General features: G+C 39.8%; 3 protein-coding genes across 9 annotated transcripts in view; 2 read left to right on the top strand and 1 right to left on the bottom strand.

Annotated features, from left to right (window-relative positions):
* Positions 1-12616, top strand: part of homer3b (homer scaffold protein 3b) — a 36306-nt gene extending 23690 nt beyond the window's left edge. For all 4 annotated transcript variants that reach the window (XM_069522741.1, XM_020098443.2, XM_069522742.1 and 1 more), the window contains 5 exons: positions 1894-2030; positions 4867-5023; positions 7839-7949; positions 8781-8861; positions 10003-12616. In XM_069522741.1, the coding sequence (XP_069378842.1) occupies positions 1894-2030; positions 4867-5023; positions 7839-7949; positions 8781-8861; positions 10003-10188 (672 nt within the window). In that variant the 3' untranslated portion in view covers positions 10189-12616. The remainder of the gene's footprint in view (positions 1-1893; positions 2031-4866; positions 5024-7838; positions 7950-8780; positions 8862-10002) is intronic.
* A 1806-nt stretch (positions 12617-14422) lies between these two features.
* Positions 14423-23352, bottom strand: part of uba52 (ubiquitin A-52 residue ribosomal protein fusion product 1) — a 29414-nt gene continuing 20484 nt past the window's right edge. Inside the window, exons 1-5 of one of the 4 annotated variants that reach the window (XM_020098445.2) lie at positions 16298-16392; positions 15760-15871; positions 15380-15466; positions 14938-15040; positions 14423-14576 (exon numbers count right to left, since the gene is read on the bottom strand). In XM_020098445.2, the coding sequence (XP_019954004.1) occupies positions 14483-14576; positions 14938-15040; positions 15380-15466; positions 15760-15862 (387 nt within the window). In that variant the 5' untranslated portion in view covers positions 15863-15871; positions 16298-16392 and the 3' untranslated portion in view covers positions 14423-14482. Of the gene's footprint in view, positions 14577-14937; positions 15041-15379; positions 15467-15759; positions 15921-15972; positions 16393-23352 lie in introns of those variants that run through there. The other 3 variants (XM_020098447.2, XM_069522744.1, XM_069522745.1) reach the window with 3 other exon arrangements.
* On the top strand, positions 16233-21829 carry LOC109636561 (uncharacterized). The gene is made up of 9 exons (XM_020098331.2): positions 16233-16369; positions 18197-18845; positions 19099-19205; positions 19619-19710; positions 19898-19998; positions 20329-20450; positions 21028-21217; positions 21304-21389; positions 21572-21829. Exons 2-9 carry the CDS (start codon positions 18308-18310, stop codon positions 21698-21700), a joined length of 1365 nt encoding a protein of 454 aa, XP_019953890.2. The 5' UTR covers positions 16233-16369; positions 18197-18307; the 3' UTR covers positions 21701-21829.

Raw genomic sequence — 23352 nt, 5'->3', positions numbered from 1 at the left:
ATGCAGAAAAAAATAACTGCTGTAAATTTGTAATCCCATTTATGACTTAAACATGACCCACAGTATGAATTATTCAGGGATACGCTCAGCCGATCCGTCGGCTCGGGGCCTGGACTGGAGTTGCCTCGGCTTTGATTCTCCCTCCTCTCTGCTTTCTTCTCCTGGACACAGTTCTCATCCACCTTGTGGCGTCCGCTGTGTGTTTTATTGACATGTGCATGTGTAAGGACAGACAGAGCTGATGAGGGGCAGATAATTAAGTGGGGTCCTCAGGGGAGCGAGTGGGATACAGCCAGGCAACCTAAAATTAATAATACAAGCTTTTTTCCTGCAGTAAGTGCAGGGTTGTAATGCTTCACTGAGGCAATCACTCGTTGACAAGCTCAGGTTTCTATGCAGGAAGACAAACACAGAAGGCAACGGGGGGCAGAAATGTGCCTGAGCTAATTCATCTGCACGCTTTTAAAAAGGGAGATGGAGCACGCGCACACACACACACACACACACACACACACACACACACACACACACACACACACAGCCTCAAACTGAAGAAAATGGTTTAGAAAACTGTGTGAAAGGAAGCTTGAACTCATTTCTGGGCAGCAGGGAGGGAAAATATCAAAGCACATTAGCTAGACTTGACAATTCCAGGCTGGAGTCAAGCCATCTGCATTCTGCAATGTCACTTTCAAAGTCTCTTTATGACACTAGAGGAAGAGGAATTGTTCTACTCATACTGTGTCACCATTCAGTTTATTTAACCTTTATTTTATAGTTGAGGATACTTCTAATGACCCAAGTTAAAAAGAAAAAGTAAAAGCTGCTGCTCTTGTGTATAAGACTTGACCTTCAAATGTAATAACCAGGCTGTGAACGAAGAGCAAGGAGAACATTCTGCATATCCATCAAATGTCCCAACTAAAGATCAGTTGTGTTCTTTTTTAATCAAACTGTCTAGTCTCTGCTCAATACAACTGATTATTCATGAAGATCAAGTCAGAAATCTAGCAAGTACTTCTTAAAAGTTTTAGTATTAACTAGAATGACACTCAGTAGAGCACATACCTCCAAAACCTAAAGGGCTCTTTCCTGACTCCTACCACATCCTTCCACCAAGTTTTGTGGTGATCCGTCCTGTAGTTTTTGTGCAGTCCTGCTAACTAACAGTCAGACAAACAGAAATTAAGATGAAAACATCCATCAACCATCTTGTTGGAGGTAATGATGATCTAAAGGTTCTGTAGTTTTAAATGAATTATCAATTTGTTAGGATCTTGTTTAGAACAGCAGGTGCACGGTAAAGATATGAAAAGGACAAAAAGGACAAAAATCTCAATAGAAATAAATGATTTTAATTTCTTATGTTATAATACAGCCATGACAAACAATTTTACACGTGCACAAACATCCCGGATGAACCTTTGGAAAGAGCTGGAGCTGTTCATTCATCTGTTGAATCAGATCTGTGTTTGAGAAGAAGGCAGCTGGGCTCCACACATGGCTGCTCGCTCGACGTGGATCCTTTTTGCCCAGATGGGAAAGTGTCGAGCGCTGACAGGAGCTCTGTCCTGTCATGCTGCTGTGTCGTGTCCATTTTGTTCTGATGACAGGTCTGAATTCACAGCAGAGACGCTGACGGGTCTGTGAACTGCTCGAGAGGCCGGGACCTCTTAGCCAAACTCTGATATCTGCTCAGTCATGTTTGTGTTGTGGATCCAAATTGGCAAACTTCAAGTTCAACTCAAGACAATGATTTGATCATCAAAATAGTTGCTGATAAATTTCCTATCAACTGAATGGATTAATTGTTTATTCTTTGCAGCTCTTTTTATTTTTCTACTGTTTAACAGTGCTCATGTCATCCTGTTGATTCCTCTGTCGTTGATCTAGGAGTTGTCGGAGGAGCGACATTCGCCGCCGCTGCTGACCGTTAATGGGCCGGGCGAGGAGAAGCTGTTTCGCAGTAAGAGCGCCGAAGTGGAGCTGACGGCAGAGAAGGAGAGGGTCAAGAAGATGTTGTCTGAAGGGTAAATGATGATGATCTTTTTTTTTTCTGTTTAGTTTTCAGTTTGTGAGACTCGGCACAATTTCAAGCAGTTTTCATGAACCTAATCAGCCTTTTACAGTTTTCCTTTATAGTCAATGATCAGTGATGCAGGGATCAGAAGATTTCAATAACACATGGACGAAGTTTAGAGCAGATTGGGTCAAGCTCAACCTAAATACATTCTGAAGTCTGAGAGACAGTCTAAAGCCTATAGGCATTAGATTATATGATATCAATATATAAACCAAAAAATGATTTATGATCGTATGGTAGGATCATGAAGTCCTACTGCCATTCATCATTATGAAATGGCATGATTAGAATATAAAGAAGTTATAATCACCCGATGCTTTTCATTGTTCTTAATTCGCCTCATCACATCCACCTCTTGTCGTCCTTATTAAAGGGAGCCAACAGATAGCTTTAGCAAAATATATTTTAGTTTATTCCACTCCATTCCACATCATGAATGTATAATGTTAGACTCTACACTTGATGATAAGATAAGAAAAAATCATCCAACAATAAAAATAAGAAAGAGAGAAAAGACAACGTGCTGTGAAAATAAATTCTTGGAACTTCTGTTGTTTATGGAAGAGTATTCAGCCTCCAGCAAACACAGCATGAGAATAATAACAACAATTCATAACAATAGCACTCAAAACACATAGGCATAAAATACATATTAAAATGAAACAACAGTGAGAGGTCTGTGTGTGTCTGTGTGTGGGGGTGTGTGTCTGTGTGTGTTTGGGTGTGTGTGTGTGTTTGTGTGTGTATGTCTGTGTGGGGGAGTAGTGAAATGGAAAATTTCATATGTTGTAGTTTGGAAAGTTGACGACAAAGGTTGTAATCCAGTGTGTGATCCTCATCTTGGCAACATCAGCAGATGTAAATGCCCAAAGCACTTTGTTCAGCTCTGACTCACTCAAAATGCTAAATCCATGTTCTCTGTTAGTGGAGGGGAGGAAACGACTATTACAAGACATTGAATTGCAAAGTATTTAAAGAGCTTCACTCTCTTCTACATTTGTTATTAGTTTGTTGTTCACAAAAGAAGTTTATCAGCATCACATTGTTTTTTCATCATTTTTTCATTTAAGTGATTTTCAAAAACATCTACATTTGTTCTTTGGCTCACGGTTTAACTCTTTCCACAAATTCCCTGAAAGCTGTTCACAGGTTTGAGATAAACAGGTATAAAAACAGCCTCTTAGGTAGTGTCACAGTTAACATACTGTTGTTTGTCCACATGGCTGAGCTGGTGCCCACATTGCTACTTAGGGAGTTTCTTTCTGATATGAAAGCTGCACATTACCAAAGAGCAGACAGCAGAAAATAGAAAAACTGAAAAGATCTGTGTTTGTAACTCACACATCCCCACAAACTATATTCTGCTCTAGAATGGCACTCAGTAGAGTGCACACATCTGCCAAAGCCTGACATTTAAATTCAAACAAGCTCCACTTAACTTTACACACTCATAAATATTAAATATCACTCTCCTAAAATGTGAGTGATCTTTTTCATCAAGATCCACAAAAATGTCTAAAAACATCCTCAAATGTTACAGAAATTCAAAATAAAATCCTGAATCAGCCCCCTGAAAAGGTTCTGCACCAAAATTTCCTTCCCCCAAGTTTCATGATAATCCGTCCAGTAGTTTTTGTGTAACGCTGCTAACTAACAGACAAAGAAATGCTAATCACCTTATATTTTTATATTATAAAATGGGGCTGGACAGGTGGGATTTAAGTTTTACTTTCAGTTTTTAAGGAATATAACTGCTCTAATTCTGTAAAAGCATCAGTGAATGAGCCTAAAAGTTTATGTCTGTGTGTGTGTCTGTGTCTCTGTGTGTCTGGGTTAGTATGTGTGTCCACTTCAGACTATCCAGGCCTGACCACCACTGAATTTAGCAGCTCATAATTATTGTTATTACAGTTATTGATCACTCACTTTCCATCTGAAGCAAAAAAAAAAGAAAACCTCACTTGTCCTTAACAGCTTTCCATCGTATCACCCCAGTCATTTCATTTTATGATTGTTATGAACCTATCCAGGCTTTTCTCTCCTCTGCCACGATGACTCGTTTTATGGTTGCCACGCTGTTAGTTTGGTCGTCATGGCAAAGACTCAGCCTCCTAAACCCCCTCGTCTCATCAGGATGCTCTCTGGTTTATTAAATATCCCCTCTGAATCCTGACCTTTACTGGCGGACAGGAGCGGATCTCACTTTCCCACACTGACATAAAGGACAGCACATCACCTGCCGCCTTATTTTTTACATTCCACTGGGGAATATTTTCACTTTAACACCCAAGCTGAAAATGATTAACCCTGGAATGTAGCTTATGATGCCATGTTGGACTAATTAGTTGTAAAACGTGTGCAACATGACACTTTTATATATAACCACAAAGGTAAAAGACATTAAGGATACAAGTCAGACAACTGTGAGTTTCAATCTCAGGATCTATTAAAAAATTCATGCACTTATAGGCTCTTTAAAATTCAATAAATGTACCACCTATCACATTTCTCCAAACAGCTGGTGCAACATATTATAAATGTTTCACTTCATTACCTCCTTATCGTCTGATTTGCCTCACCAGCAGTGCCTCTCTGGACTGCAGCATCCAACCAGACCGATGCCTTTAACACTGATAAGTATTTTTGATGGTAAAAATAGATCAAGTGTCTACACAGCTGCTTTCAGGCCTGCGCTGTACTCTGGATATTCTCCTGTAAATCAGAAAACTTTTTGTCTACCATAATAACTTTTATTCACTGATGTTGTGTGAGCGTCTCCTCAGGTCCATGTGTGAGATAAACCTGGAGGCTGAACTCTTCACCCTGCAGGACAGTAATGCCAAACTGGTGGAGGCACTGCAGGAAGCCAACGGTAGCGTGGAGCAGTGGAAGAAACAGCTGGCTGAATACCAGGAGGAGACGGATCGCCTGCGAGACCAGGTGACCATGCGTTCACTAAAGAACACTGTGTGATGCAATATAATGGCAGCTTGGAACTATTTATGTTTGATATAATCTAAAGCTGAGGAGAGGTTTTGGTTTTAAGTGCTTTTAAGCAAATATGCCACCTTGTCTTCTGCTCTTGTGTTTTATATAATATGTTGTCTGTATTATGTGAAGTTCTGCATCCTGTCAGTCATTAGGAGGGAATTTCTATATCTCCAGCAAATCTGTCTTTTCTAAATTCTTTTTTGGAGGGTTTTCATGATCCATATATACAATGGAAACAATCTTACAGGACTTACAGTAAAAACGAAATCTCTCCGAGCCTTCTGTACAGCTTAGTTTGGGGAAAAGACTGTTACACTGAATTAAAACTAAAAAGTACAGTGTACATAAGAGCCAAAGGAAATGAATAAATAATAGACAAAAATTTTAATTTAATGTTCAAAGTGTAAAAAAGTAACAAGAATTTTAATCTTTCATAAACAAATCAATGTGAAAAATATTTAGTCACAGTACTTCTTTTATTTAGGGCCGCACAATATTTTTTATTTATTGGAGGAAATTTAAACTAGATGTAGAAAGGTGCAAATTAGTTGCACTCTACTTATAATTTATCATCATAATTTCTCCTCCAACCATCACCATTATATTCATATAATAAAAATAAAATATACAAGAAAAGAGGGTCAGTCAACACTTTTTATTTATACATCTTTGAGTATCGCAGTAAAACCACCACTCTGACTTGGTCGTCCCAAACTGCAGATGCATTTTTCATCCAGCACACACACACACACACACACACACACACACACACACACACACATACAGTTGACAGGATATTTCTGTTGACAGGCTCCCGCGATAATCGCAGGGCCAGCACGCAGACAGTTCATCTTTAATTTAGGGAGAGTACATTATGCCCTTGCTCCAACTTAACGAGCCTCTACAATGCGACAGTGCTGCTGCATTTTTACAGTGATGGAACTATTATCACCAGTGACAGAAAACTGGCTTTTTATTTCTAGTCCTCGTTGTTTCATCCCTCGCTCCGAGTCCAGGTGAAGGTTACCACCCCTCATTTAAATGCATGCACACACAGCTACAGACTCACTGCAGCAAAGTCAACCAGGTGGCGAGAAGTAGAGCAGGCCCCAAGGGTTTGGCAAAGGGCTGTTTGAGGGGGGGCAGGGATGTTTTTTTTTTTTTTTTTCTGGGGACAGGACACCCTATACTGCCTCCCCCCTCCCCCCTCTGTGCCCCAGTTAAGGGACAAAGATAAATCACCCTAGGAGCAGACGGAGAGAGGTTGGCATTGGCTGGCGTTCTCTCCCTTGTCGCACTCTCGGTGTCAGCCATGTTGGTGTTGATCTGCCAAAGAAAGGCTCAGGGTTGATTTTCTGGGTTTCTGGGTTCACTCTGACCCCTGCTTCGTTTTAAAGAGAAATGTTGGTTGTTACTCAGGTAACTTAGAATTATATATCTTCAAATGTTTTAATTACCTATCACAGAACACTACTGGAGGAATTTGATATTAGTTTTTATTATAAGTAACTGGTTAAAGATGAACAGTCAACGTGCATTCAGTAGACAGCTGGCAAACACACGCTTCACCTGTCAGCTGAGATCATGTCAGGTTCCATCATATGTCAAGTTTGATACAGCATCTGGAAATTACACTGACATGCATGCCATAGTTTGATTCAATCCAATCAAGGGAAAGGTCAGAATATTTGTTGTGTAAACCTTTTAATCAGTTTCATGCTTTCAGTCATTAACAGGTTGGATTCAATTAAAACAGAGATTAAATAGTTGTTTAACGTTTTCCTTTGCAATAAGCAGAGTGGAGTGGGAGCTGAAGCGGTGAGTGTCAGTGACTTGTTTGGGTCAGAGCTGCAGATCAAAATCAAACGTTGAAGTTCAAACTTTAAACTGCATCTAGTAAAAACTTGAAAGGCGTAACAGCTCGCCCTCACCCTCTTTGCTCCCAGAGCGGGGAACATATTTCTCCTGATGTTTCACGTCAACTTCCTACAGCAATTTATTTTCAGTTATGTGACCATTGGCAGTAAAGCTGTTTTCTTTAGAAGCATCAAAGTGTGTGTGTGTGTGTGTGTGTGTGTTGTGAGGACTCAAAGAGAGTAAATGAATCAAGAAACTGGCCTTTACTATTTGCAGATTGGCACAGCAGAGTGGTGTGTGTGTGTGTGGGCGGGAAGGCACTGACCCTCTTGGTTTTCCTCTTTTCTATCAGTAGTAATCATCAAACATGCTGTTTGTGTGTGTGCGTTCATTTCTAAGTGATTATATTACTGCATTTGTAAATTACGGCTGTTATGTAAAACCCTCATGCTATTTTGGCTGATATCCATGTTTTCATTGGAGGTGAAGGGCTGTGTGTTAATCTGTGAATTTACTAAATTACACTCTGCATTAGGTATTCTTTCTCTTCTTTGTCCATAATATATTACACAGAAACCTATTAAGCCATTCACACAACACGAGGACTAATTGAATTATTTGAGTGAAAATTATTTCCAGCTCCTAGTTTGATTACTTGAAATATTGTTTTTATTTTTAATCATCTATCAACTATTTTATTATCATCCAGAGTTTATTGTGAGCAGTTTGTGGAAAACTATAACATATAAATATGTAAACATAAAACGTAAATATGTATATCTGATCTAAATGTTGTATGGTGATAAAATCATCATCATCTCTGAGTGCCCTCCTAGTTTTTAAGACTCTCTCTCTCTCTCTCTCTCTCTCTCTCTCTCTCTCTCATGTGTGCGTGTGTGCACTCCAGGTGGAGGATCTGGAGGCCCAGCTGGGGCATCCTGCTGCCACTCAGACTGGTAGAGAGGAGCTGAACCGCTCACTGGAGGAGCTGGAGGCCCTGCTGAGTGCCAGAGACCAGGCAAGACACCCAGTCTGCTGCATACACTCCACACTGTCCAAATCCACTGAATTTAAAAGCCTTGCATGAAGCTCATTGTGGGGAGCAAGCACAAACTACACCAAAGCCAGTATTGAGACTGTTCTGGGTTTTAAATTTTAGTTTTTATCTTATCCTAAAGATAATTAATCCTCAAAATGTTTTTAAAAATCCACAGAAGTGGATATGGATAAATAAGAAGAATGTCTGTTTTGACATTTGTTTCGAGGTTTTATAAGACATTTATCTTGTTCCGTTGCTGTTGCTTTATTGCTTTAGTCGACCTAAAGAGAGGTTTTAGTAAAATAAGATAGGATAGGACTCGACACCTTTCCGAATCACCTTTATAACCTTTTCCATTCATGCTTTAATATTCATTTTCATGGTGAAAAAGGTTAGTTTTTGTTTGGACCAAGTCATTGTCCATCACAATGCATGCTGGGTACAATCAGCCAAAAGCCATTTTGCCTGGATACATAAACAGGATATTAAAATGAAATATTCATTGAAAACAGTTGCCTCATTAATATAACCATGGCTGTCTCACCATTTAAACTATACCTTTGCTTTTGGCTGCTGGATTTGTGCAAGGGGATGACGGCATGTTTCCCTGGAGGCAGAATCCACCTCCTCAAAAACATCAAGGTGTCCCAAATCTCACCACCAACCTGGTGCATGATTAATGACTCAGCGTCCGTATTTTGGTGTGAAACAAAAGACGAGTGCTGCAATATAAATCAGGATGTTGGGTGTGTTGGTATAAATTGGAGGTGCTTTGGTGTAATAACGGTTTGAAATTACTTGTGTTTGCAGGAAATTCACAATCTACAGAGCAAGAAAACAGATGTGGGTGAGCTGGAGAGGGAGAGAGAAGACGCCATGCAGAGACTCCAGGTAACTGACGTGCAGTAATGTTTGTTAGAGTTTCCTAACTCAACACATTGCTTTCTGCTAGTTGTGTCCTGTATTTATTTATTCATCATTTATTTAACCTGAAAAGTCCCGTTGAGATACAATATCGCTTCTGCCGGGGAGTGGTGATAGCAAAATGAATAAAAGAGTTGTATTTAGAAATACAAGCAGGGACAGATAACAGAAAAAACCTCTGCCTAGGCCCAACTGTCCCCTTATGAAACCAAATTTAAATTCACAGGATTTTATTATTTGAGGCTCATTCAACCTCGATGGCCAAAGAATTTATTTTAGTACAGTATAACGTACATGATGTTTATATTAACTTCAGATTGGTTGACAGGAATTGAAATTTGCTTATTTACAGGAAGGGAGATAGACGATGATAAATAAGATAAAATCTCATTTTCAAGCACTTTTCTTTGCTAAGAGGTCACCAGTTCAGTCTTTCAAGCATTTTCTTTTAAGTCCTCCTCTTGTGCAAACTGCTGCTGGTTTGTTTATGTATCAACTCAAAGCTTTTTCATGTGGTAAGAAGTTTTTTGTTTTGTACTTTCACTGTCTTGCCTCTGTAATGGCTTCCTCTGTTTTCAAAGCACTGATGATTTACTCTGAAAAGAGACCACTGATGCTGAACTCAGAGACAGTGCAGCTCAGACCAGCAGCAGAGTCGGTACAGGTGAAGTCAGGACTTCAAGGAGAAAACAAATTATATTGAATTACAATGTTAATGCAGGAGGATAAACCTGATACATCTTGCATCCACTTGATTGGGTCCTCTGTCATTTTTAGTAGCAGTGTCAGTGGTGAATAATGTATATTCACGATTAACCTTCGTTGTCCTTGTGCTCATTCCCTAATCTATTCATTGGTTAATTTGGCCTTGAGAACAACATTAAACTGCACATTTGGATTTGCAGTATAAACACTTTTAAGCACTTGTAAAGAACTTCTTAAGGAGCTACACACAGCAAATGACACATTTGCATTACGGAAATGCATACCAAAGAATACGTTACTGCAAGTCCACGATAAGATGTTTTGTCATTTATGGACAGAATTGACAAAAGTACTACATTACATTTGGCAATAATACTGTATTGATCATTCATTGTGTCTGCAGGATCTAGAGAGACGAAACACTGAGCTGGAGGACCGGGTTCAGAGCGCCGAGAACACACTGGCCTCCAGCCAGGAGGAACGGGAGCAGGCGGAGGTCGAGGTCAGACGCATCATCGAGGCTCTGGACGTCAAAATCTGTGACCTGAAGGACCTGAGACAGAGCTTAGAGAAACTGGTTGACAAATAGCCTCAGTTATGCGGTTGGGCTGCATCTCCACAGTCAGAGCCCGTCTCCTTCATGTGGCCTTGATTTGTGGAAGAGAAGGAATCAAAGCAATATGAATCAAGGAGGGAAACATACAGGCCTTTACCTTCATGGAACATTTTTTTTAGGATCGGTGCAGGAAAACACACAAATCAGAAACCTCTTACAGGTGCAGAATAATCCATCTGCACCGTGCATCATTGCCACTTTATCCTTGGAATAATTATCATAAACATAATTAGGTTTGGTCTAATTGGCCACTGCTACTTGTTTTTACATTTCATAATTCCCACCAGCTGCACGTCCTTCAGTCCCTCAATCCTGAAGAGCATGAAATTATGTTTTCATCCTCCATCACTGACAACTCATTTAAAATAGTTGAGGTCCAATAGCTCTGGAATAACAGCGCCCTCCTCCTCATTTTGATGTCATAGCAGCGAGGTGTGAACGGATAAAACCTGACCTGGTGGTTAATGGAATAAAAAAGTACTGAGCAGAAGCTGAAGGACCCTTTAAGTCTTTTTCAGCAGAGGTCTCATGTTTTTATGGTTATTATAGTGATGCCTCAAAATGAATGATGAATTTTTCCCAGCAATACACAGTTCTGCACAGAGCACCTTTAAAGGAGGATTTGGTGTTTTGCAAAGACACTTTCAACACGTTCCAGAGTATTTTCTACATGCTCGTTAGTTTTTTTGTGTTATCTATTATTATTTAATACAAAATCTATTATGACCTGCTTCTCAATTTCTTGGCTTATTATTTTATTGACGGAAGAAGCGAGAGGAGGAGCAAGACTTGGGAACAATTAAAAACTAACAGCCTGTCAAACTAACAGCAGGAGTTGCATCAGGGATGGTATGGTTGAAAAATAAAGTTTTATGGACGATTACATTTTATACCTCTTCTAAACATTAATACTTCATAATTCTGGACACTAAGTTCATAGACACCTCAGTGACTGCCCATAAAGTACAGTGCAGTTTGCAGAAAGCCCTTCACATTAAACCAGAGGCTCACTCATAATATGAATCTAGCTTTTCTCATAATGTTTCCAGTAAATCTTAAAAAGTTAGCGTTAGTGTGGCAATTACAAAATAATCAGGCTATACAAGAAACACGACCACTTTTGTACAATAACAAGCTTGAGTTTCTTTTGGCTTTAACACTGTGGAGATGCACTCAGCAGGAGTTTGGTTGTGGTAAGGACACATGGAGACAAAGACCCTGAATAAAGTCAGTTCCAGTTCACCATCAGCAGCCTGGACCACTGCACCAACATTAACACAAGAGAAGCAAAACAACCTGCTCCCATTCTGTTCTGAGGATCGCCAGCAGGCAACCATTGTAAGGACTGCCTGTCTCTCACCTCTTCCTCCATCATTCAGGTTCATCAATGAGTTACTCACAGTCAAGGTGGGACATCAAGCTGCAGCTGGTAGATTGGTCCTCTCATCCGGCCTCTGACAGGTTGATCAGCTTTTTAACACATCACTCTGGCCTCGGGACAAAGATTCTGGCTTTTCCACCCTGATGCTGATGAGTTGAGACTGGGACTGCACTTGATAATGTCTGTGCCAACTTTAATTTTGTCTACTTTGTTGTTTATGAGTTTATTTCTTGTTCTCTGTTCACACAAATGATCCTGTTCTACTTTATGTACTTTGTGTTTCATGACATTATCGTTTACCATTATAGTAATAATAACCCTAAGGCTTAGTGAAGCAGCAGAGCGTAGATCATTAGAGAGCACTGCATGAGCTCTGCAGAAGCCCCGTACCTGCCAAGGAATGTGACGCATGCGTGTGTGCACATTACTTAGCAGCGTGCTACCTCGAGTTAAAAAAGCACAACTGCAGTAGTTTTAGCGACTGGGTACTTAATTGACTTGTCCGTCAAGCTTTGTATGTGAAATTCTGATGTACACTATCGATCTTTGCTTCTCACCCTCTGATGAGTTATTAATTTCTTCACATGACAGTAATGTAGGTACAGTTAAGGTGCAGTTCATCACAGCTGATGATGCAGTAGCTTCCAGGAAGATAACAAACATGTCCGAATGTGATCTAAGCAGGTCAGAAGACTAAATCTGTCAATGTAGTAAATTGCTGGTCACCGTTGTAGCATTATTACACTGACCTGAGATTAACACATTGTGAGCTTCTACCATTTTCTACTGATGGTGTATTTATTACTCTCTTGCAGTTTCTTTGAGATTTTCTCATGTGCAGTTCCAAATGATCACCTCAGCTATTTCAACAAACCTAATACAGTAATAATGTTAATACTGCATTGATTTATGGTTTTAAGCCTTCATCACTTCCACAGTCACTACACTATCTGGCATTTTGGGCATCAGCTGCTACATGCGAGTATATCACTGAATCAGCAATAAAGTTTTTTGCATAGATGCCTGTTCATTGTCAATTGTAGGTTATGTCCTTATTTGTTTTTTCCTCAAGTCTTTAAAGATTAGAGTTGATCATTATCAGCTTTTTTTAAATCAAACACAGAGAAGATTCAGACATTCTCCACTGCACCAGCTCACTGCTACTGTCAGAAACACTCGGCTTCACAACAGCCTTATTCCAGTGTATAGTTACCCCACAACAACACTGTGAATACATTAGAACTTTCTGTTTACACAGAAAGAGGAAATGCTCTCCACCTATCTAGACACAACGTCCCCTGACCTGAGATGTTGTGGGAGCAGAAGTGACAGATTTTTTTCCTTTCAAGATGAATTCATGTATAATTAAAATAGCGCAATAGCACATTAGTGTTTATGATCAGGTGTGTTCTACTTTAACATTAAAATGTTAGCTCCATCTTTAGTATTAGTGTCCGTACACGATAATTGGACAAATCCACCTCATATTTCAGACTATTTGGGAGCAAGATTCTGGTGATATTACACTTTGTCTCCATGAAACTTAAATATAGCTCCTTGCAACTCCTCTAATATAGATTTGTTAGTATAATGGTTTCTGCCCCTTATTAGGACCATGACAGAATGAGTTGTTGGAAATAAAGGAAATCATAAGCTCAAACAGGCCACAAAACTAAATATACACTGGAATAAGGGGCTTTATAATATCTGTTGCCAGCAGTACCAAAGATGCACCACTGTCATTCTACAGCCAACTGGAATTAACACACAACTTCTGTATTTTGACGAACTTTCATCTCCATTTGATTATTAAAATGAAGTTTGTTTTGTAATTGCTCAGTGTCCCACAACGTCTGACCGTTCATTAAGATGCAAAATACCTCAAAATACTTCAGTTAGTTTCATTGAAGTAATGGTGAACTCAACAAGACCACAAGAATTTCTGAATTTGAGGACAGCGGGTGTTTGTATGGGATCTGACTATGTGAGATGTGTTCCTTATATTTGTACTGACCTGTTTAAACATAAAAAAAAAAATTTGTCATGCTGAGTTCTTGTGATGGAAGGGCATCTGAATTCCTGAGTATCATTTTTTCCCTTGTGTTTATTAATTTTTTAAGCTGATAATGAAAATACTATCAGTCCTCTTGGAAAAACGCAGTTCATCAGACAGCGGGCAGCTTCTATACGACAGTGGCAGTGATCCATTTGGCCTGTAGCAGTTTGAGTGGGTAAAGCTGTTTAAACAGTGTGTAAATGACGCAGGAAGCAGCTGACAAACAATGGCAGATGATGGAAATGCTGTATAAAACATCTGTTTAGTGTTGGGAGAGACAGTGCCGCACATTGCATTTAGATTGTTCCATTACCAGCTATATAAATGTGTTTAATAGTCCATTGTTTGAGGGTCTGTTGGGACAAATGGCTCTTTGATTATCTGCCAAATGAACCTGTCAATTCAGGCGGGCACAAGCAAGAAGGGCCAGATTGAAATAAACTGAAAATCACTACCAAGCATTGTGCTGGTCACATTTGGAAACACACCATTGATTTCAACCAGGGACTGCTCTAAGAAGCAGGTTTACTGAATCACCAGATCATTTGGTTAACCAGCATCTTAGAACAGAACTGGAAACTGTTTGCTAAACTGTTCTCATGAATATCTTTACTCTTTGTGTTGCAGTGACGTTAGCTTATTGCATCAGCCTCATCGGGATTCAGTAGGTCTGGTTACTTTTTTCCTTCAGCTCAGTTACCCTGCACAGCCTCAAGATATCTTTCTGTCTTGAAGCTCTACTGAATAATAATAAGTCAGACAAAGCAGGATCATTTTCTTACATTTATTTTAACACAAACTGGCAAAGAGAGCCAATTCATCTGAAGTGTCTACTTCAGCTTCTTCTTGGGGCGAAGGTTGTTGGTGTGTCCACACTTCTTCTTGCGACAGTTGACAGCACGTGGGTGCAGACGGGCATAGCATCTGTATCACAAACAAATCAGTCAGATTAACTACAAGAAAAACTTTCCTGAATCACATTTTAAGTTAGTTAAATTTACAACACTTCATTTCTAGTGAAAAATATGTACATTTGAGTCACATTTAAAATATCGAGTGATGATGTGAAAGAAAGTTGAAACATTGACACTAACTGCAACATCAGCTAACATCTAATGAAATGAAAACACATTTATATTGTTGTTTCAGGTATGTACTTTAACAAACTAGATGGCCAACTGCCCACAGTGCCCCTTAAGAAATGTTGTAATCTTAACTCTAACCCACCAATTAACTGCACAACAGCAGCACTGCGCACAAACAATATCTTCAGGACTGGACTTACTTGCGGCAGATCATCTTGTCGCAGTTGTATTTCTGGGCCAGCTGCCTGAGTGAAGGCTCGATGATACCACCACGCAGACGCAGAACCAGATGCAGAGTGGATTCTATAGAACAGTTAAAACACATTGATGCCAGTTTTAACTTCAGCCACATCCACATAGATTTCTACAACATCCTCTGTACTCTAACATCTCACAGACACACACAGTAAAAGGTTCTCCTTTAAAATGATGCAGTATCATCTCTACACTTTGGTTTCATGTTTAAACACACAATATAAAATTGCATTGTATAATTTATTAAAACTATCATACTTGAGACTTCCAGGTGACCCCTTTTTATAAACTTGAACCCTTTCCCATAAAAAATAATATTTTTATAGAAAGAAACAAATCAATGGTTTGGGACAACACACACATTTGGCACATCTGGTCTCCTCTTACCTTTCTGGATGTTGTAGTCTGACAGTGTGCGTCCATCCTCCAGCTGTTTGCCAGCGAAGATCAGACGCTGCTGATCAGGGGGAATTCCTGCAAACAATCAATAAGACGGATCAAACAACTAACATTCACATTTAACACACATGCGACAGCCATCACTGAGAGACCGACCCTGAAATATCACATTATTCCTGCTAACAGTCATGACTTTAAAAAAATATATAATAAAAATACTAAATATACTCAATATAATTTCTGGGAACATGTTGGCCTGACAAGAAGACCAGCTTCCTGTCTTCTATCAGATCTATTGAACTCTTTTTAAAACTCGCCGCTCAGTCAAACTGAAGTTCCCCAGTTTACGTGAATTAGATGTGACTCACCTTCCTTATCCTGGATCTTAGCCTTGACATTTTCGATAGTGTCGCTGGGCTCAACCTCGAGGGTGATGGTCTTCCCCGTCAACGTCTTCACGAAGATCTGCATGTTTGCAGGCTGGAAGAGAAAACTGACGTTAGCTGCAGGAGAAGCTAAGTAGCTAGCTCTAAAAGCAAAAAAAAGGGTAACGACAGAAAGACCAGCCACTGAACACGTACATGAGATATTTAACAGTAATGTGGAGCCAAGATTTGTTTCTTTAAACTCTGTATTGACAACACTTGTGTAGAAAGTTAAGGCGGAGACACAGCTAGCTGCTAGCTGTTAGCCGCACACTGGACTCTGTGCGGGGCCTCGCCACATGCGTGTCGTTAGCGTGGCAGTCTGCCGGTTTTCTCTATTTTCTGCCTCTGAACCGACTCAGTAACCTTCAATACCCGACTACTGACGATACACGACGGACCATGTTTTGTTTAAACCACATTCAACCCACCAGAGATCGGTAAAACTCGACATAATGTGCTGAACTAAACGAGCACTCACCCGGCCGCTAGCTGAGCCTCAACGAAAAGAGAGCGGAAACGGTGTGTCGCTGAAATACGTCACTTCCCTTCGGTAAGTTTCCTTTATGTTCATAACACGTTTAAATAGTTTATTCTTCATGATTTTACCCACAAACCAAACTAATTACTTATAAATCTGTAAATGTGTAATGACCTTAAATATCATCTCATTTTGATTTAGTCCCATAACCCCTGAAATAACGTCCAGAGTAATGGATTCACATTAATATCAATTTAAAACTCACATTGTGCAAAAATAATACAATAATAAAAGCAGACTGTAGACTGGACATATGTATAGATGAACATAACCACCCACTATATGTATGTTAACTGATTTCTTAAAAAATGTGTGGTTTTTTTCACTGATTGAGATAGTTCATATAAAATATATCCAAATGTATTATCATACATTAAAAGAGGAATTCTCAAGCCACACAACAGTATATGCATTAATTTAAATCAGACACAGCATGCACAACATTGATTAATATACTAATTATATAAAACATAAATATACTACAAATTATTTGAAATCGGCCATTCTATAGAGTAAGACTTACTTTTGGAAGTTTAACATACTCAGGAAATGGACATGTTTTTGGATCTGACGATCCAGGGCAGCAGAGATTCCTGCTGTCAGATTATTATCACTAGTGGTGACTTTAGAAGAAATCTACAGAAGCAAAAAGACAAAATGTAGTTTAATAAAACCTGAATGTGCATTGGGTGGTTTACCTACTCATATGAGACAAGAAGTAAAACATTACTATTGCATGAAAAAGAACGTTACGGCAAATAGAGGAACCAAACACTTTTTGTTGTGATACAGCTCAAGTACTTTTTTTCACCACAATGTTGTTCCACAAATAGACCAAGGAGGGCGTCAGAGAGCAGTGTGACTCACAGCTCAGTGGAGCCTAATTAGAAAACACTTGAGAGAGGCTGATGAGTCACATTCTGACTTGTGTGCACCTTAGATGATGAGTTTTACAGATACACGTCTCTTTGCTGAAGACAACTGTTTCAAAATATCTGACATCTCATTCAAAGTGACCTGAACCCACACGTGCAGCAAGAACAGTGTGTTTTTTTACTTGAATTCTAAATAAAAGTAACTTTATATACTGTGCATGCACTCCAAAATGTCATGTCTAACCTAAGCCTTCATGAGGTGTCACATTTTTATTTGACAGCAACCATTTAAAAAGCTTTCAATATAATTGCCTTAGCAACATGATGGGTCAGAACCATACTTCTCTGCAAGTTGATATTGTCAGATTATCTAAGGTAGAGCTGAATTATTCATAAGAATCTTGGAAAAAGGAACTGTGTCCACTCAAGGACAGCAAGCAACAATTGTTCTCATTGTCGATTGATCTTATCATTGTTTTTTCTTTAACATTAGTAGTTTGATCTATTTAGCTTTAGAAAATAGTGGAAAATTAACATCCAAATGCCCTAGAATCCAAATGGTCAGATTTCCTGTTTGTTTGACCAACTAAAGAAAAAACTAATATTCACAATATAAAAACTGAAACCAACTATGTTTTGGCATTTATGCTTTAAGATTGGAATCGATGATACAAATTGTTAAATTAATTATACATTTCCTCAAGGTTTCAGCACTGTTTAGTAACTTGTACCAGTCCTGCTTTTTCTAACAAAAGCAAAGCCACATAGAATGAAATCCAGTTGCATATAGTTCTCCATGACTAACCAGTCTTTTTTTCCCTTCCTGGTAAGCATTACTACCTAAGAGTGAGCAGTAGGTTTCGTGTTTCCTTTTTCTGGAATTAAATGGTGCAAATGAATAGGTATGTGTCCACTCACTATATTTGGCCTAGTAACAGGACACCATGCATTTGTTTCTCTGCAGGAGCAGCAACAGTATCAACATCATCATGTTCCACAGCACAGAGGTTTCCATGGTGAGGCAGTGTGCTACAGACGAAGATGGCTGGCTTCACCAAAGAGTTTCTTTAACGTAATGAAGACACCGGTGGAATCAAACATGACAGCGGTGGTGAAAACACAGAGTCCAGCCCATCCTGTTGCGTTCCTCCTGCCTACCAACATCTCATTTCGGGACAAGGACAATTCACATGCATATTCAACCCAGTTCCAGGATGACTTCCTGCCTTGGTCTTCCAAAAAAGCAGAACGTGTTCCTAAGCCCACCCCGGCCCAGGTGGACCACAAGGACTTGAAGCATATCAAGGAGTACGTGACAGAGGCGATGGCTTCCTACCAGTGTCACCCACTGCCACAGAGGACCCACACACCACAATGGACCAGGCTTCGCACCAACTTCAAGATGCAAACAGACCCAGGGGAAGTTGCTTTCCTCACCACCCACTGCCAGAAATTTCAGGCTTGGCCCCTCCAGGTCCGTCCCACACCCATCAGACCAACACAGGCCATCACGACTAACCAGCATATGGAAGAGCTTCCAGAAAGCACCAACAGATCCACTTTCACTCCACACCACAGTCCTCCTATTGTAAAAGCCACAGCAAAGCATCTGGGTGAGTGACATCATTTTGAACTTTAATCTTGTTCTTTAAAACAATAAACTCATATTAGGTTATGCATTCTGTATGATTGATGTGAATATTCATTAATTTGGTTGGGAATGAACTCCTAAACATTCAAACAAAAACATCCATGCCTTGTGATAAATAACAGTGAAGGAATCTGAGTGAAGCTGCAGAAACGATTGTCTGGTCAAATTAAAAATTTCAGGGTTTAAAATGTAACAATGTGATGTGCTTCTTAAAGAGGGCTTCCCCACAATAAAAGGGGATGAGCGCCATTGCAACTTTGTCTCACATTACAAAGACACCTTCCAGGGAGCCTGGAGCAGAGCTGCTCAACCTGTGGACAAGGTAACAGCAGCAGCGACTTTTGATCATGAGCCAACGTGTTAAGTCAACCGGAACACAGATAACTCTATCCCTAAATATTGTACTAGAAGTCCAAAGGTACTAAGCAGTGTTGAAAAGCAACAAAGTCCAGTCACTCAGAAGATGAACCGAAGTGTAAGATCATTACTTAACCTAACCATGTTCATTCTTTTGACTTACATACTTTGAATGTTAAGATTTTACAATTAATGCTTCACACTTCTGTGGCTTACTCTAAGACTACTAGGTAATAGTAAAGGGTCTGAATCCAGAATCCATTTTCTCATTATGAAAATACACTTTGACACTGGAGTGACAAAGTATGATGCTTTCCATTAAATGAGTGTTATCAGCACAAGACTGTGACAGCCACTGTTTGTCACGTCTTTCCTCAGCACTCCTCCTCAGTGATTATGGGTGACCCTGTGAAGATTGTGGAGAGAGAAACAACCCACAGTGCCTCATTCAGCCGGCCCACAGCCTGCAGGTCTGCAGCTTTTCTGCTCCACTGATAAAACTCTCTGTCTCTGGATGTGGATCTGTCTCAGTTATCAAACTGACATTTTATTAATTCAAGGCTTCAATAACCTTAATTGTAAAGTGGTCTAAAAATCAGCTGTTAAATGTATCCCCATGCAAATGCACTAAAAGCACTATCTGTGTTTTTGATACAGGCCAGGAGTGGTCAAAGAGAGTGTGAAGCTCCACCTTGGAAATTTTTCAAAGACCTCTTGGTCGTCTACTTCCAAAGAAGCTTATTGCTATCACAAGCTGGGTGAGTGTTTTCTGCAGGTCTTACTAAAGGTCCAGCTTTGATGCTTAATGACCCATTAAACTGTCGAGCCATGACTAAAATAAATAGCTGCTCCGGGCCTCCAGGAATGTAAAATCATCATTAAACAATGACCTCGTGTTTCTTTTGCACTGCTTGTATTTGAGCTGTACATTTACATATATTCCCTTCATGGTGACACTTCTCAGAAATCCAGTTTCTTGCAGGGTTTCACCTGGATGACCTTGATTTCCTTTTATCTTACTTGTATCTAGAACCAATCAGACCAAGACGACCCAGTATTACAGATGAAAATAGTCTTTATTTTCTCAGGTGCTCCAGTTGTGCTGACAAGGAAAAACAAAAACTCCAGTTCCTTACCGAGGGGAGACACTGATACGATTCGCAACAGAGAGAGAATGTCGGTCACCACTAACAGAGTCTCTTTCACTGATGTGAGACAACAGATTTGTCTGTTTAATTTGTTTTTGTGCTGGTAAATAATGTATAAATCATAAAGTGAACATTTTTCACTTCAGATTTTAGTTGGTGTGCCACATAGACTGTATCTAAAGATGGAGGATGCATTTCCACTCCCTCCCACTATCCAGAAATCAAGCCATAATATACCATGGATATGATGCCATCTTGTGCCGATCATGGCATTCTGTCTGCCCAGTTGTTATCGGGGAGGCAGCCATGACATCAAGGTCCCATCATTATATATGTCTGTCCTTTCTCAAGTCAACCATTTTTATAGCATTAGATAATAAAACCAAACTTACCTGAAAAATGAGTGCTAACACCTTTGACGTGTATTTTACATTTTTTGTTTGGCCCATGTCCCAGCTGCTAACATGGAAGAGGCACAATTTATGACCTGTACTGCAACCAGCCACCAGGGGACCACCAAGACACTTTGACTTCACTTTAGGGGAGTCATTTGTTGTCCTTTATATACAGTCTATGGTACGGCAGTATGTATATATGTTATGTTATTTCTGATCATGCTGACTGAGTTACTCTTTCAAGCCGCCCCCTGCAGAGCGTCTAGTGTATGTGCCTGGGTCTGACCTGATGACCAAAAGCAACGTACAGTTCAGCCCAGCTCTTACATCAGGCCTGTACTACACAACCACAGCAAAACATCACTACGGCAAAAAGGAGGGAGAACCGGCCCGACCAGCCATCCAGCTCCATAGCAACATACTGAGTGGGCCAGGTGATGTGACGATTGCGCGATTAGCCCTGTTGTGTGTATACAGGGAGATACATGTAGATATTGAATGTGTGTAATCTGTTTGGTAGAACCTGTGCCAACCCTCAGCACCACCCAGGCTGACTTTCTCCCTCTGAGGGCCTGTAAACAGACACCTTGTCTGTCACTGCAGCAGGTGAGAGATGACAAAATAAACTCAAACATATTTAATCCTCCGCTCTCTGTAACAGTTGCATTCGCATCAGAGATGTAATAGTTGTCATAGTGGTAATCATATCATTGTACTGTCTATTTTTGTCTTTTCGCACAGAAATATTTACATATTAATGATACAATTGTTATCTGATAATCAAATAGAGTAACATCAGGTTTCCACTTGCTGCGCCACGCTTCAGCACCACCCACAGTGAAGACTACACCTCCAAACCTCTGATCGTGCAGCAGCCAGGCCGCAGCCACTTTCTCTCTCATTGTGTCGTGAAGTGACTGACAATCAGAATTTGGTGACTGGCTCCTGTGTTCTTGCTCCTGACGGAAGATATAAAAACAAATCAAATCAAATTTTTTATTTCCGTTTTTTTTGTCGTTTTTCTGAAAATGCTGCTGAGACTGTGTCCAGACATTAATTGATGCTACAGAGGCTAAGAGTTCAAAAGGGAGCTGTTCTGAATTTTATTTTCAAATATATTGTTTTCTCGCCATGAAATCTTCATTATTGTGCAGTATTGGATACATTTTGCTTTTTCGTGAGGCTGGTTGCAGGGCATTTGGATTTTAGACCCCTCTATGAGTAAGTGAGTAAAATATATATGAAAACTGGAAGGGCACTAACCTCTGCGAAGCCTGAGACTGTGTTGTGAGATGACTTTTTTGGGTGTGCATGTCTCCAACTCCACTGTCCTACTTCCACCCTGTTTACACTGTCAATGCTGAACTGCTAGGAAGAGGGTTAGCACAGAGGGATCCTCATCCTCATTCCCTCCTTCAAGCACGATTGACTAAACTTTACAAAACTCTGTAAAAACAATCTATGTTGTAGCAATAACACAGCCATGACCCTGAGATGCAGGTTCTGCTGATAAAAGAAGTTGGCAGGCGAGCTGATGTAAGTAAACTGAAAGTGGAGTTCATAAACACAGTCAGACAGCAGCAGTCCAGGTACGAGCTGGAACTTTCACTGACCAAAGTTCAGATTCAAGTCCATGTGTACAGCTTTAATTTCATTACCTCCACCATCCGTTCGGGCAGAGTTACACAAAACTACGGAGCGGATTTTCTTGAAACTTAGTGGAAGGGTGGGGTATGAGCCAAGGAAGAACCATTAACATGTTGCAAGTTAGGGCATTTAAATATATTTTAAAATTAAGAGTCATTCAAGTTTATCCTTTAATTAACCAGGAAGGACAAGAAGTTTAGCAGGTATTTTTCATGTTAGGGTACAAATGAGTACTTCTACGAGAACACACAAATCAGACACAATGAAAGCACATGGTACATGGTTGTAAATTAATCTCCAGAATAAACTGAAGAGTACTTATCTTATTTTACTTGTTGGCAGTCAAGTCTAAAAAGCTTTTACAGGAGTTTACCGATTAATTGAGAAATCAGTAGTTCATTTTGCTGACATGTTTTACACTGATTATGCTCAAATGTCTACAACAGAATTATTAAAACTGGAAAGGTCACAGTTGTAATTTATAAATATGCCCTTGAGCAGGACCTGCTACCTGCTCACTCATTCATGTAGATTGCTTTTAAATGATCAGGTAAATAAGGATGAATTGTGCACTTAATATTATTAATTGTATGGTCTTTAAAGAAAAAATACTGGCTGAGTATTCAGCACCATAGAAACCTGGTGATGCTGAATGTGGTCAAATCTCTTGAGTCCATGTTGTCTGTGATCAAGTGTTTTATATGATCCAGTTTTAATATTATTGATCTGTGTGTGTGTGTTTGTTACTTTCATTGATGAAACTGTGTCGCTGCTATTCTCGGCCAGGTCTCACTTTTGCAACATCTCTTTGGTCTCAGTGGGACTAACCTGGTTAGACAAAGGCTAATAAACAAAAAACTAGAATGGCCTTCAGTAGAGCACATACCTTCACCTAAATTCAAACAAGTTGCACAAACCCATA

Source organism: Paralichthys olivaceus, chromosome 3 (assembly GCF_024713975.1).
Source record: "Paralichthys olivaceus isolate ysfri-2021 chromosome 3, ASM2471397v2, whole genome shotgun sequence".
NCBI lineage: Eukaryota > Metazoa > Chordata > Actinopteri > Pleuronectiformes > Paralichthyidae > Paralichthys > Paralichthys olivaceus.
The sequence above is the reverse complement of the archived record's forward strand: the minus strand, read 5'-3'. Positions and strand labels throughout refer to the sequence as shown.

What these genes read in the sequence shown, in the direction of transcription:
- LOC109636561 (XM_020098331.2), top strand. Translation starts at nt 18,308, where the DNA reads ATGAAGACACCGGTGGAATCAAACATGACAGCGGTGGTGAAAACACAG. An exon ending in TTATTGCTATCACAAGCTGG is followed by an intron (nt 19,999 to 20,328) that starts GTGAGTGTTTTC and finishes TTATTTTCTCAG; the next exon opens with GTGCTCCAGTTGTGCTGACA. An exon ending in ACAGAGTCTCTTTCACTGAT is followed by an intron (nt 20,451 to 21,027) that starts GTGAGACAACAG and finishes TACTCTTTCAAG; the next exon opens with CCGCCCCCTGCAGAGCGTCT.